This window comes from Mus pahari, unplaced genomic scaffold (assembly GCF_900095145.1).
Source record: "Mus pahari unplaced genomic scaffold, PAHARI_EIJ_v1.1 scaffold_11563_1, whole genome shotgun sequence".
NCBI lineage: Eukaryota > Metazoa > Chordata > Mammalia > Rodentia > Muridae > Mus > Mus pahari.
The window spans coordinates 10,964-25,921 of NW_018392811.1; the positions used below are offsets into that span (position 1 = coordinate 10,964).

The 14,958-nt window shown below is 36.9% G+C and overlaps 1 protein-coding gene across 1 annotated transcript in view; it reads left to right on the top strand.

The window, feature by feature from the left end:
• LOC110315187 (vomeronasal type-2 receptor 26-like) overlaps positions 1 to 13,265 on the top strand; it is a gene marked incomplete at both ends in the record, with an annotated part of 17,908 nt that extends 4,643 nt beyond the window's left edge. The window contains one exon of the mRNA XM_021189311.1: positions 13,044 to 13,265. Coding sequence (XP_021044970.1) covers positions 13,044 to 13,265 — 222 coding nt within the window. The remainder of the gene's footprint in view (positions 1 to 13,043) is intronic.
• Positions 13,266 to 14,958: the final 1,693 nt, after the last annotated feature.

Consider the following 14,958-nt stretch of genomic DNA (forward strand, 5'->3'; position numbering starts at 1 on the left):
TGCAGCTAATTTGTCCCATGAAACAGGAACATCCATGTGGAGATTGCCATCACTCAGCAGTGGTTGAAGATGATCCAGAGCACCTTCAGCTTCCTCAAGGATTGGGGAGGGATGGTCTTCTGGGGAATTTTTGCTGTGTACTGTATGAATGTTGTGTGCATGGTGTATTCAAAGTGCTAATCTTTCTGCTTAACACATTTCTGTTGGTGATTTCACCTCTTGGCTTAGCTCTGCATTCTCTTACTTTAAGGAGTGGGTGGGAGTTTTTACATTTGGAGCTATTATATGCTGTGGAGTGGTGATTTTGCTCTGGCTGGTGTGCAAAGTCAGATCTCAACATAAACGTGACAAAATGGTCCTTTCCCAAGCACTGTTGGCAATTGAACAAGGAAACTCCCCAGAAATGTGGCTTGCTATGCTGCAAAAAGCATTCGAAATCTCAGCTCTTGCACCCCAAGGAAGTAAACCCATTGCACTGGGATGAGTGAGATTTGCCTTCATGACCAGCCCTTGCACTTCGCAGAGTTTGGCTCATTGCACGTGAAAGGGTGGTTGTGTGTTATTAACTATATCCTTCTCGATCGCTGTTACCTGAGGAAGTTAATGGCTAGATCGTTGGATTAGGCCATAAGAAATATAAAAGGGGGAGATGTGGGAAGCCAGGTAATTCACCATTACAAGATGGCACCAACTTCCTGCATGCTTTCTTGATAAACAAGCAATGTGCGCATGTGCATTTGGGTACCCGCTGAGTCACTGCTCGCCCCAGAGCATGTTAATGAGGTTCTGATGGCATATCCAATCAGGGGGCTCCAAGCCCATCCTAAGCATATATAAGCAGCACCAGTTTTCGGGCTCGAGGTCTTTTGCCACAGCAATCAAGCTCTCCCAATAAACGTGTGTAGAAGAATCCTGTTGTGTGGCAGTCTTTCCTGCTGGTGGGAGGGTCGCTGACACCACTTCCCTCTGATTATCACATTATCATTTATTATATTTTGTATTTTACCATGGCTGCTCTGGACCCAGTTGGGCAGCCCTTGTGGGCTGCACTCTCTCAGCTCCTATATGGCAGTTGTGTCTCCCTGTCCTGAACCTTCTCAGTCATGGCATCTCTCCTTCTCTAACTCTCCTGGCATTGTGGATCTCTTTCTCTTTTTCCATTCTCTCTGTCTCTAGCCAGAGAACACTAAAAGTATCAACTCTGTCTGTCCAGCTCAGCTATTGGCTGTCAGCATCTTTATTTACCAATCTTTATTTACCTGCGTATAGGTTCCCAGAAGCTATTTGAGTGTAGATGCTCTTCTGTCAACAGTTTTTTGGGGGAGCATAATTAGCATGTATAACAGAAGAAGTTATAAATATTTTCAAGGATATTCCCTACTTTTTTGTCCATCAAGTTCAGTGTTCCATCCAGGGTGCTCTAATGTTGTGATCATCATCTGGCCTTGAGTTTTGTACAGGGCTAATATGGATCTATTAGTATTCTTCATAGTGAAGACATCTAGTTAGACCAGCACCATTCATTTTTAAAGAAGCTTTCTCTTTTCTATTGTGCATTGCTGGCTTCTTTACAAAACATAAGGTGTCCATAGGTGTGTGGATTGATGGCTGGGTCTTCCGTTCAATTCCATTGCTCAACATGTCTGTTTTTATGAGAATACTTTGTATCTTTTATTACTCTAGCACTGTGGTACTCTTTAAAATTAGGGATGGTGGTACCTCTGGAAGTTCTTTTACTGCTTATTATGTTAATTCTACTGATCCATGAGTACTGTAGATCTCTCCATCTTTTATTTTTCTTCAAAGACTTAAACTTTTTTCATGCTAGTCTTTTGCTTCCTTGATTTGACTACCCCCAAATATTATATATTTATTTGTGATTATTATGAAGAGTGTTATTTCCCTGATTGGTCCCTGTCTGTTTGTTATTTGTATATTGGAAGGCTCTTAAGCTTTATTTGAGTTAATCTTGTATCAGTGGCCATCCCTGAAATTGTTCATGAGCCATAGGTGTTCCTTTGTAGAATTTTGGTGGTTGTTATATATACACTGATATTATCTGAAAAAAAATCTTGAATTTTTACTTTCTAACTTGTATTCTCTGATCTCCTTAAGCTATCTTATTGTTGCAATGTCCAATTTGTTTATAACATCTCTTAGCTCCAGTATTTTTTGAGTTTTTTTTCTGGATGACTCATCCATTGTTGAGAGTGAGGTATTATAGTCTCCAACTATCAATGTGCTTCTTGAAGTGCCTTTCTCCTCCTCCTCCTCCTCCTCTTCCTTCTCTTCTAACTAGAGTACTTTTTAGACAGATTTAAATTATACTTCTGTCCTGATATTCTTTTGTCCTGTTTTATTAGTTTCATAGCTTGTATGAAGGTGTTTGAATCCCGTGGAATGATTTCCATGCATTGTGGGAACAATGATACATCTAGTAAATTCTATAGGCAACCATCCTGACTCTCTAGCATCATTTGTTTAGAAGTTACAGTCTCCTTTATGTGCAGTAGGAATTTCCTGTATATGGTGTTTCATGTGGTGAGGTATATTCCTTCTCTACTGAATATACTGAAATTTTGATTAAGCAAATATGTGTTATATTCTAATGTATTTTCTGTATCTGTTGAGAGGGGTATGATATTTTTTAAAACTCTGTTATCAATGTATTTCAAACTCAGTAATATATGTATGGTAGCCCATCTTCTATTGCAAATAACATTATACATTTAATTTAATCAGATGTTGCAAAGTGGTTTTTGAGGATTACTGCATATATGTTCATTTGAGATACTGGTCTGTGATATACTTCTGACTTCACCAGGGAAGCAATAGTAGCCTGGTGCACACCTTTAATCCCAGCACTCAGAAGGCAGAGGCAGGCGAATTTCTGAGTTTGAGGCCAGCCTGGTCTACAAACTGAGTTCCAGGACAGCCAGGGATATACAGAGAAACCCTGTCTCAAAACAAACAAACAAACAAAAAACCAAAAAAACAAAAAATAAATAAATAGAAAGAAGATAGAGAAGAATGTGTATTCCGTATCTTGAGAAGAATGCTTTGTATATAACTCTCATGCCCATTTGATCTACTGTAAACTTCAAGTTCAATATTTCCCTTTGATTTTCAGTCTGAATGACTTGTCCATTTCTGAAAGTGGAGATATGGATTTCCACTCCTGATATTTTGTGGTCTTTTTCTGACTTTAGCTATATAAATATTTGTTTTATATACTTGAATATATTTGGGGTTATTATATCTTCTTGATGAATTTTCTCCACAGTTACTATTTGACATAGCTTGCCTTTGATGTTAGTGTTTGACCTAAATTCTGCTCTCCCCAAAGTTACATTCAAGTGTAGCTAGTCTTGCTTTTTTTTTTTTTTTTTAAATCTGTCTACATATCTATCTGTGTAACTTTCGGTCTGTCTATCTATGTTACTATTTATTCATCCATCCATCCATCCATCCATCCATCCATCCATCCATCCATCCATCCCTCAATCTCTCTTAGTGTTCTGCATTGAATGGAGGACCTAGTGAATGCTGATCACTGGAATCTCTTCTCAAATCTACCCCTTCTTATTTTGATTATCAGCTACATTAATTATCATTTCCATTCTTCCACTTCTATGTTCTATGGCAAAATTCAATCTCTTTGGGCAGAGTCTAGTTATATTGTATATTTTAAAAATAATTATATCTTGGTATTTTGGTGGACAGTTGAATTTATTCAATATATAAATATAGTTTGTTGAACAAATGATTGTTTCAATAAAGGGCAAATCACATATACAGTGGTAGTCTAATAACCTTTTTTTTTCTAATGATAGTGTGATCCTGCTCTTTTGTGCTTTCATACTCTGAAATATTTGCTCAATCACAAAATTTTCTAATAATGCATTTCCCAGAATTGATTCTGATTGTTAAGTAATGTATGACTAAAGTTATTTTACAGTTAAAATAATAATTATTTCTGAGTAAAGACTTACTTTTTATGACTGGTTATTTATTTATTTATTTATTTATTCATTCAATGTTTTATGGTTTCCTTTTGTCTTCATTTGTAATTTCCTATAGTGATATGATTTGATAAGGTTCTGTTTCTCTGTTTATTGTTCTACTTTTCCACTCTGTTTTTGTTCCCTATCCACCATACATAAAAAATATCTTGTAACTCTGTGTTATACTTAAGTTCAATTAAAAGCACAGTTATATATTTCCAGTTATCCCTGTTTTTGATGTTATATCTTCATATATTATGTATCAGTTAACATATCAGTATGACTACCTTTATTGTTGTTTTTAAACCCCTGATTTATACTTAGAATTTATTTATAAATCATCATTATTAAATTTGGGTATACTGAATTTTACTCTATCTATTTATCTATCTATCTATCTATCTATCTATCTATCTATCTATCTATCTATCTATCTATGCCCATGACTTTCTATTTTGGCATTTTTTCCTGTTTATGAATTAGTATGCTCTAATTTCATCTTGAAGAACTTCTTTCAGCATTTCTTACAAGATAAGTTTTATATTGCTAAGGCATTAAGAACAAGTTCCTTTGAGAAATCAGCTATACACTGTATTGAGTTAAATTACAAATAATATACTCTATACTTTAAGATAGCCAACAGAGTTCATTCTCTTATGTCTTTGAAGCGATAGATTATCTAATTAACTGTGTTTAATTGTTCTTCCTGGATGATATTATGGAGAAATTCTTTCATTGTCAGTTTATATTGAGCTTCTGATTACTGGGAATTTTTTGTATGAATTCTAACTCACTCATGTTCCTTCTGGGAGAGAGTAGACTCTCCAGAATACATCCCATTTCTTGACCCTTTAAAGACAAAATAGAAATTAGCAGCCTTTTTCTTCTGGTAAATGTAAGACTATGAGCTATTTGCCTTCATTAGCTTCCTTTAAATTCTGTAGTACTGTAATGTCTACATGGTCTTTGCTTTTCCATATATTTATAGTTCATACTGAGTTAGCTAATATCTATAGAAGAGCCTACTAGCTTCTTCATTGGGTTGTATTGACTCTATAGCATAACTTTGATGGAACTGACATATCCACAGTATTGTTTCCTTATTCATGAACATAGAAATTATTTCCCCTAAAAAATGATTGCACTAAATGATTGTTCCATAAACTATTCAATAAAGACATGTTGAAGTCATAACTAATTATATGGATTTGTCAATATCTCCATAAACATGTATTGAATATTTTTTCCTTTGGCTTTTTCTTGGACATGCTTAGCAGACATATTTTTGAAGGATTAAGGTTCTCCTAGATAAGTGGGAATTTTGTCAACTTTGTTAAGACTTATTGGCTTTTTTTTTTGTTTTGTTTCTTTGTTTTTTCTATTTATCCTCATTATTGTTCTCCTGTCACTTTTAACTTCTGGAAAGTCTGATGTTCTGAAGTGTACTTTGATTCTTTTTAGTATACCAAGTCCAAATTTCTTTTTCTTTAACTTATTTTTTTATTAGACATTTTCTTTATTTACATTTCAAATGCTATCCCAAAAGTTCCCTTTACCTTCCCCCCACCCATGTTCCCCTACCCACCCACTTCCACTTCTTGGGCCTGGCATTCACCTGTACTGGGGCATATAAAGTTTGCAAGACCAAGGGGCTACTCTTCCCAATGATGGCCTATTCTTAAAAGGCCATCTTCTGCTACATATGCAGCTAGAGACATGAGCTCTGGGGATACTGGTTAGTTCATAGTGTTGTTCCACCTATGGGGATGCAAACCCCTTCAGCTCCTTGGATACTTTCTCTAGCTCCTCCATTGGGGGCCCTGTGTTCCATCCAATAGGTGACTATGAACATCCAATTCTGTATTTACCAGGCACTGAATAGTCTCACAAGAGACAGCTATATTAGGGTCCTTTCAGCAAAATCTTGCTGGCATATGCTATAGTGTCTGTGTTTGGTGGCTGATGATCGGATGGGTGGGGCAGTCTCTGGATGGTCCATCATTTCATCTCAACACCAAACTTTGTCTCTGTAACTCCTTTCATGGGTATTTTGTTCCCTATTCTAATGAGGAATGAAATATCAACATTTTGGTCTTCCTTCTTCTTGGTTTTCTTGTGTTTTGCAAATTGTATCTTGAGTATTCTAAGTTTCTGGGCTAATATCCACTTATCAGTGAGTGTATATCAAGTGACTTCTTTTGTGATTGGGTTACCTCACTAAGGATGATATCCTCCATATATATCCATTTGCACAAGAATTTCAAAAATCCATTGTTTTTTTTATAGCTGAGTAGTATTCCATTGTGTAAATGTACCATATTTTCTGTATCCATTCCTCTGTTGAGGGACATCTCGGTTCTTTCCAGCTTCTGACTATTATAAATAAGAATGCTATGAATATAATGGAGCATGTGTCCTTATTACCAGTTGGAACATCTTCTGGGTATATGCCCAGGAGTGGTATTGATGAATATTCCAATTTTCTGAGGAACCACCAGATTGATTTCCAGAGTGGTTGTACAAGCTTGCTATCACACCAACAATGGAGGAGTGTTCCTCTTTCTCCACATCCTTGCCAGCATCTGCTGTCACCTGAATTTTTAATGTTAGCCATTCTGACTGGTGTGAGATGGAATCTTAGGGTTGTATTGATTTGCATTTCCCTGATGATGAAGGATGTAGAACATTTTTCAGGTGCTTCTCAGTCCTTCAGTATTCCTCAGATGAGAATTCTTTGCTTAGCTCTGTACCNNATTTTTTAATGGGTTTATTTGAATTTCTGGATTCCAGCTTCTTGAACTCTTTGTATATATTGTATATTAGTCCTCTATCAGATTTAGGATTGGTAAAATTCCTTTCATAATCTGTTGTTGTCCTTTTTGTCTTCATGACAATATTCTTTGCCTTACAGAAGCTTTGCAATTTTATGATGTCCCATATGTCAATTCTTGATCTTACAGCACAAGCGATTGCTGTTCTCTTTAGGAATTTTTCCCCTGTGCCCATATCTTTGAGGATTTTCCCCACTTTCTCCTCTATAAGGATCAGTGTCTCTGGTTTTACGTGGAATTCTTTGATCTACTTAGACTTGAGCTTTGTACAAGGAGAGAAGAATGGATCAATATGCATGCTTCTACATAACTACCAGTTGTGCCATGCCAGGGCCAAGGAGTGGGAATGAGTAGATAAGGGAGCAGGGCAGAGGGAGGGTATAGGAAACTTTTAGGATAGCATTTGAAATGTAAATAAAGAAAATATCTAATAAAAAAAGTTAAAAAAATAAATAAGGCTGCAATGAACATAAAAATACAAAAAATAAATTAAAAAAATTAAATTCTGTCTTTTTTCCACTGGATTGTTTTAACTCCCTTGTCAAAGATCGAGTCACCATAGGTGTGTGTGGGTTCATTTCTTGTTCTTCAATTCTATTCCATTGATCTACCTGTCTNTTGATGTACCAGTACCATGCATTTTTTTTTTTTATCACAATTGCTCTGTAGTACAGCTTGAAATCAGGCATGGTGATTCCACCAGAGATTCTTTTATTGTTGAGAATAGTTTTTGCTATCCTAGGTTTTTTGTTATTCCAGATGAATTTGCAAATTTTCTTTTCTAGCTCAGTGAAGAATTGAGTTGGAATTTTAATGTGGATTGCATTGAATCTGTAGATTGCTTTTGGCAGGATAGCCATTTTGACTACATTAATCCTGCCAATCCATGAGCATGGGAGATCTTTCCATCTTCTGAGATCTTCTTCAATTTCTTTCTTACAGATCGTTTACTTTCATAGTTAGGTTCACACTAAGGTATTTTATACTTTTTGTGACTACTGTGAAGGGTTTTGTATCCCTAATTTTTTTCTCATTCTGTTTATCCTTTGTGTAGGGAAAGGCCACTGATTTGTTTGAGTTAATTTTATATCCAGCTACTGCACTGAAGCTGTTTATCAGGTTTAGGAGTNCTCTGNNGGAANTTTTAGGGTCACTTATATATACTATCATATCATCTGCAAATAATGATANTTTGNCTTCTTCCNTTCCAATTTNTATCCCCTTGATCTCCTTTTGTTGTTGAATTGCTCTGGCTAGGACTTCAANTACTATATTGAATAGGTAGGGAGAAAGTGGGCAGCCTTGTCTAGTCCCTGATTTTANTGGGATTGCTTCCAGCTTCTCTCCATTTAGTTCGATGTTGGCTACTGGTTTGCTGTAGATTGCTTTTATTATATTTAGGTAGGGGTCTTGAATTTCTGATCTTTCCAAGACTTTTATCGTGAATGTGTGTTGAATTTTGTCAAATGCTTTGTCAGCATCTAATGAAATGATCATGTGATTTTTGTCTTTGAGTTTGTTTATATAGTGGATTAAGTTGATATACTTCCATATACTAATCCATCCCTGCGTCCCTGGGATGAAGCCTACTTGATTATGATAGACGATTGTTTTGACGTATTCTTGGAGTCAGTTTGCAAGGATTTTATTGAGTATTTTCGCATTGATATTCATAAGGGAAATTGGTCTGAAGTTCTCTTTCTTTGTTGGATCTTTGTGTGGTTTAGGGATCAGAGTAATTGTGGCTTCATAGAATGTATTGCGTAGTGTACCTTCTGTTTCTATTTTGTGGAACAGTTTGATTAGAGTTGAAGTTAGGTCTTCTTTGAAGGTCTCATAGAACTCTAAACTAAACCCATCTGGTCGTGGGCTTTTGGGTCAGGAGGCTATTAATGACTGCTTCTATTTCTTTAGGGGAAATGGGACTGTTTAGATGGTTAATCTGATCCTGATTTAACTTTGGTACCTGGTATCTGTCTAGGAAATTATCCAATTCATCCAGGTTTTCCAGTTTTGTTGATTATAGACTTTTGTAGTAGGATCTGATGATGTTTTGGATTTCCTCAGGTTCTGTTGTTATTTCTCTCTTTTCATTTCTGATTTTGTTAATTAGGATAATGTCCCTGTACCCTCTAGGTAGTCTGGCTAAGGATATTTTTTATCTTGTTGATTTTCTCAAAGAACCAGCTCCTGGTTTGGTTGATTCTTTGAATAGTTGTTTTTGTTTCCACATGGTGGATTTCATTCTTAAGTTTGATTATTTCCTTCCATCTACTCCTCTTGGGTGAATTTGCTTCCTTTCATTCTAGAACTTCTAAGTGTGGTGTCAGTCTGCTAGTGTATGCTCTCTCTAGTTTCTTTTTGGAGGCACTCAGGGCTATGTTTTTCTCTTAGGGCTGCCTTCATTGTGTCCCATAAGTTTGGACATGTTGGGGCTTCATTTTCATTAAACTCTAAAAAGTCTTTAATTTCTTTCTTTATTTCATCCTTGACCAAGGTATCATTGAGTAGAGTGTTGTGCATTTTCCACGTGAAGGTTGACTTTCTACTATTTATGCTGTTATTGAATATCATCCTTAGTCCGTGGTGATCTGATAGGATGCATGGGATAATTTCAATATTTTTCCATCTGTTGAGGCCTGTTTTTTGAGCAGATATATGGTCAGTTTTGGAGGAGGTACCATGAGGTGTTGAGAAGAAGGTATATCCTTTTGTTTTTGGATAAAATGTTCTGTAGATATCTGTTAATTCCTTTTCTTTCGTAACTTCTGTTGGTTTCAATGTTTCTCTGTTTAGTTTCTGTTTCCAGGGTTTGTCCATTGATGAGAGTCAGGTGTTGAAGTCTTCCACTATTATTGTGTGAAGTGTAATGTGTTCTTTGAGCTTTTAGTAAAGTTTCTTTAATGAATGTGGCTTCCCTTGCATTTGGAGCATTTATATTCAGGATTGAGAGTTCATCTTGGTAGATATTACCTTTGATGAGTATGAAGTGCCCCTCCTTGTCTTTTTTGATAACTTTGTTTTGGAAGTCAATTTTATTCAATATTAGAATGGCTACTCCAGCTTGTTCCTTTGGACCATTTGCTTGGAAAATTATTTTCTAGCCTTTTACTCTGAGGTAGTGTCTGTCTTTTTCCCTGATGTATGTTTCCTTTAAGGAGCAAAATGTTGGGTCCTATTTGTGTAGCCAGTCTGTTAGTCTATGTCTTTTTATTGGGAAATAGAGTCCATTGATATTAGGAGATATTAAAAAAAAGTAATTGTTGCTTCTTGTTATTTTGGTTGTTAAATTTGGGAGTCTGTTCTTGTGGCTGTCTTCTTTTTGGTTTGTTGAAGGATTACTTTCTTGCTCTTTCTAGGGTGTAGTGTCCTTCCTTGTGTTGGTGTTTTCCCTTTATTAACCTTTGAAGGGCTGGATTCAAAGAAAGATATTGTATGAATTTGTTTTAATCTTAGAATACTTTGGTTTCTCCATCTATGGTAATTAAGAGTTTTGCTGGGTATAGTAGCCTGGGCTAACATTTGTGTTCTCTCAGGATCTGTATAACATCTGTCCAGGATATTCTGGCTTTCATAATCTCTGGTGAGAACTCTAATTCTAATAGATCTGCCTTCATATGTTACTTGACATTTTTCCCTTACTGCTTTTAATATTCTATCTTTATTTAGTGCATTTGTTGTTCTGTTTTGTATGTGTCGAGAGGAATTTATTTTCTGGTCCAGTCTATTTGGAGTTCTGTATGTTTCTTGTATGTTCATGGGCATCTCTTTATTTATGTTAGGGAAGTTTTTTCTATAACTTTTTTGAAGATATTTACTGGCCCTTTAAGTTGAAAACCTTCATTCTCATCTACTCCTATTATCCGTAGAGTTGGTCTTCTCATTGTGTCCTGGATTTCCTGGATGTTTTGAGGTAGGATCTTTTTGCATTTTGCATTTTCTTTGATTGTTGTGTCCCTGTTCTCTATGGAATCTTCTGCATCTGAGACTCTTCTATCTCTTGTGTTCACTTGCTGATGCTCCCATCTATGGTTCCTGATTTCTTTCCTAGGGTTTCTATCTCCAGAGTTGTCTCACTTTGGGTTTTCTTTATTGCTTCTACTTCCCTTTTTAGATCTTGGATGGTTTTGTTCAATTCCATCACCTGTTTGGTTGTGTTTTCCTGTAATTCTTTAAGGGATGTTTGTATTTCTTCTTTAAGGGCTTCTACTTGTTTAGCAGTGTTTTCCTGTATTTCTTTAAGTGAGTTATTCCTGCCCTTTTTAAAATCCTCTACCAGCATAATGAGATATGATTTTAAATCTGAATCTTGCTATTCAGGTATGTTGGGGTATCCGGGACTCGCTGAGATGGCAGTGCTGGGTTCTGGTGATGGTGAGTGGTCTTGGTCTCTGTTAGTAAGATTCTTAAGTTTGCCTTTAACCACCTGGTAATTTCTGGTATTAGTTATTAAAGTTGTCTCTGGCTGGGGCTTATTCCTCCTGTAAAAATGTTAGCCTCTGTCAGCACTCCTTGGAGTCCAACTCTCCCCTGGGTCTCAGTGGACAGAGTACTCTCTTCAGGCCACCTCTCCTCTGATGGGAGAGGAGTGCAGATGTCTGGTGCTCAGATCTGCTTCCTGGCTGAAGGTTATGGCCAGAAATGGGCCTGTCCCAGAAGCTACATTGCTTCTGCATTCCACAGGCTTTCCTGCTCAGACTGGGCTCTGAGGGTTCCAGGATACAAGATGGCTCTCTCTCCTGCTCCAGCAGTTAGAGTCATCCCTGGTAGCCACCTCTTTCCTATTTGTTGTAACTGTTCTGTCAAGCGTTTAATGTATCTAAAGATGTAGCTATGTGTTATTATTTCCATTTTGTGGTTTTGATCAGATTATAGCCTACTAGAAATATAAAGAAAATACAATGCTCAATTTTACTGTGGTATTCTGCTTCATTTCTTTTCTTTATGTTAGTTTAATTTTCTAGCTTATACAATTTTTCATTTCTCTGAAAGTTTCCTTTAGCATTGCTACAAGGGTGGAACATGACCAAAATTTTATTCCTTTGTATTTTAATCTCAGGTCACATTCATTTGCCCTTCACTTTAAGAGGATGGTTTTGTTGATTCAATCTTTTGTGTTAATCATCATCCTCTCTAAGGAAAAGATACTTTTCACATTTCTTCAGAGAATTGTTTATTTGCTCTTCATAGTTTAAATTATAAGGTTAGATGTAGTTGTTTTTATATCCATCATATATGTTCTGTTCAAATAATGCATTCTTTGAATTCTACATACAAGCATACAAGTATATAATACTGTCTGTTCATTCATATTAACTCTCTCTCTCCATCCTCACAGACCTTCCAGTCTCCCACCATGTCTCCATCTTATATTCATGTATTTGGTGTTTTGCTTTTTTTTTTCATGACCCACTGTATTTATGACCCAAAGGCCTTCCATGTGGGCATGAGCATGCAGCTATCCACTGATGCAGAAGGAAGGCAAAAGTGTGGTATTTCTGATGACAATGACTTCCTCTCCTTTAGAATCCTTTGGTTTCTAACATTGATTCTATGAGGGGCTGGATTCCATGAGTTGCCTCTCTCATCTGTGATTAAATATTTTTATGGCCTCAATCTTTTGCTGGTCCCATACAGACAAACTTAGCTGCCACAAGCTGATGAGTGCCATTACCATGTCACACCTAAATGATAACATTTCATGGATCTCCTAACCAGTATCTGGCTCTTGCATTCTCTCCATACCCTCTTTCCCAATGTTTCCTGTGCTTTGGGAACAGTCACATGGTTGTCACATTTAAATATTAGCACTCCATACTATTTTTTCCTTGCACAGTGATATTCTTGGCAAAGAGAAGATTCTCTGATATAATCTGACAAATTGTTCTTATTTTTCATAAAAATTAGTATCTGGTGGACAGAGTTCTCCTTTCATCACTGACTGACTGAGAAAAGTTCAGCTTGCAAATTTGAATAGTGTTGGTAAATAGTGTTGACAGTGTTGGTAAATAGCATAGGACTATGCTAATGTGTACATATAGCCCTACTGCTACTTTGTATTAGCCCTATGATAAATGTTTGATAAACTGAACACTGATGAAAGCCACAGGAACGTGCATTCATAGACAGAGAGGACAGTTAAATAAACAGGTTTATGTGCATCTCAGTGACTTACAGTGCATGTTCTGATCACTATTTTCTCTTTTAGCTCCATCCATTCTTACAAAATGGCCAGTTTGTGAGAAGCTCCAATGAGGAGAACATTGTGAACAAGGAGGTTTCGGCAACCAAGCTTGACATCTTTAATTACCAGTCTCTGCAGAGCAGTACCACAGCTCATGTGAAGGTTGGCCAGTTTGTCTTCGAATCTCATGGTGTTCAGTATTTGTCCCTAAATGAAGAACTTATAAGTTGGGGTGAACACCATCAGGTGAGTATCTCTGCAGTCAGTACTGAGTGCTGCTCTCAGGCTGGAATTCCTCAGAGAACAGGGTCAAGGGACTGCTGAGTGCCATCAGGCTGAGTGTGCCCTCACTTTGTCCATTCTAATGCTGAATACCAGAACTTTCTGCCTGCAGAATCACTATAGGAATTACTGATTAATTTTGGATTAATTCTTCAGATGGATTCAGCCTTCTAATGAACCAATACACCCATGGCCTACCTGCCTTCTCTAAATAAATAAAATAAAGATTTATGGACAAAACCATTGTCTGCNAAGGAGGATTTATAAATATAACTTTTATTGTCATGAAGTTAATTGTCATCTCCAAGGCTTCCTTACTCAGATCTGCTAATCTAAGCCTATTTCTGGATGCTTCTAGACTCCNTACAATTTATTCTAGGCCTAGAATGTTTACAGCCTTTGAGACTTAGTGCTGAATAAGCNGACCCTCTCTACCTCTTTCTAAGTTCAGGCTGGCTGGTTCAACTCAGCTCTTCTGGCTTACACCATCTGAAAGTTGACTGGTTCAATCTGACTTCTCTCAGTCTCTGAATTTCCTCTGCGTGGGCTCATTCGTCCTTTGGCAATATGTTTTAATCTTTTGCCTCCTTTGCAAACTCTGACTGGTTCTGTCTTTACNTGTGTTTAGCTTGTTCTCTCTGCAACCTGTCTCTGTACAACTGACCCAGTAAAACTCACTGAGTGCCCTGCCCCCAATCCTCATTCACTGTTCCCCTCAGTTGCTGACAGAAGTCATCTAGGAAGGGCTGTGCCAAACAAGTAAGATGTCTGGAGCTAGGCCAGAGTTGTGCGTGGCTATAATGGGTGCACTCTGAGAGGCCAAGAACCCAGAGACATTGACTCAGATATTACTTCTCTTTCCTCTCATGATTTCCTCTCACTAATACATAGCTTAATGATTTCCTGGGTATTTACTACCCTATTGAGTAGATTTCCTGTGGAATCAATATGAAGATGTACTTTCATATAGTAATGGGGTTTAGATGAATTGATGATTTCCTGATTGCTAATCATGATTTTATATAGCTCCTAAATTGATACAAGTATTCTCAAGTGCCCTACAGAATAAACGTGTAATTAGTGCTATGTATACATTTGTGTGCCATTGACAAATTGCACTAGGAGAAAAAAAATCATGTTTGGAACAAATTAATGAATAAGAAAAAACTTTTATTCAATGATTAATCCAAGAAATAGGCCAGAGGTGTTCACTAGGAGAGACAAGGACATATGAACTTATAATGAGCTTATACAATGAAACAGTGCTTTGAACTTACCACCTCCTTTCTGCTGTAATTCCCATTTTTNAACATTTTATGTATGAGGTAATTTTATTGTTACATAGGAGATTTTTGTAACAAAAAAAGCTATAAAAACATGAGAGGAAAAGTAAAGTTTTTGGAATAGCCNCTTTTCATTTCTCCCATGGGTGTTTGTCTGTCTGTGTCCTTGGCATTCTTCCTTCCTCCTTTCCTTCCTTCCTCCCCTCCCTGTCTTCCTCCTTTCCTTCCCTCCCTCCCTCCCACCTTCTTTCCTTCCTTACTTTTTCTTTCTTTTCTTTCCTTCTTTTCTTCTCTTCATTAATTTCTCCCCCCCCCTCTTCTTTCTTTATGGATCAGGAAGTGTTAACCAAATTTTAGGTTCTTCCATGGCTAAC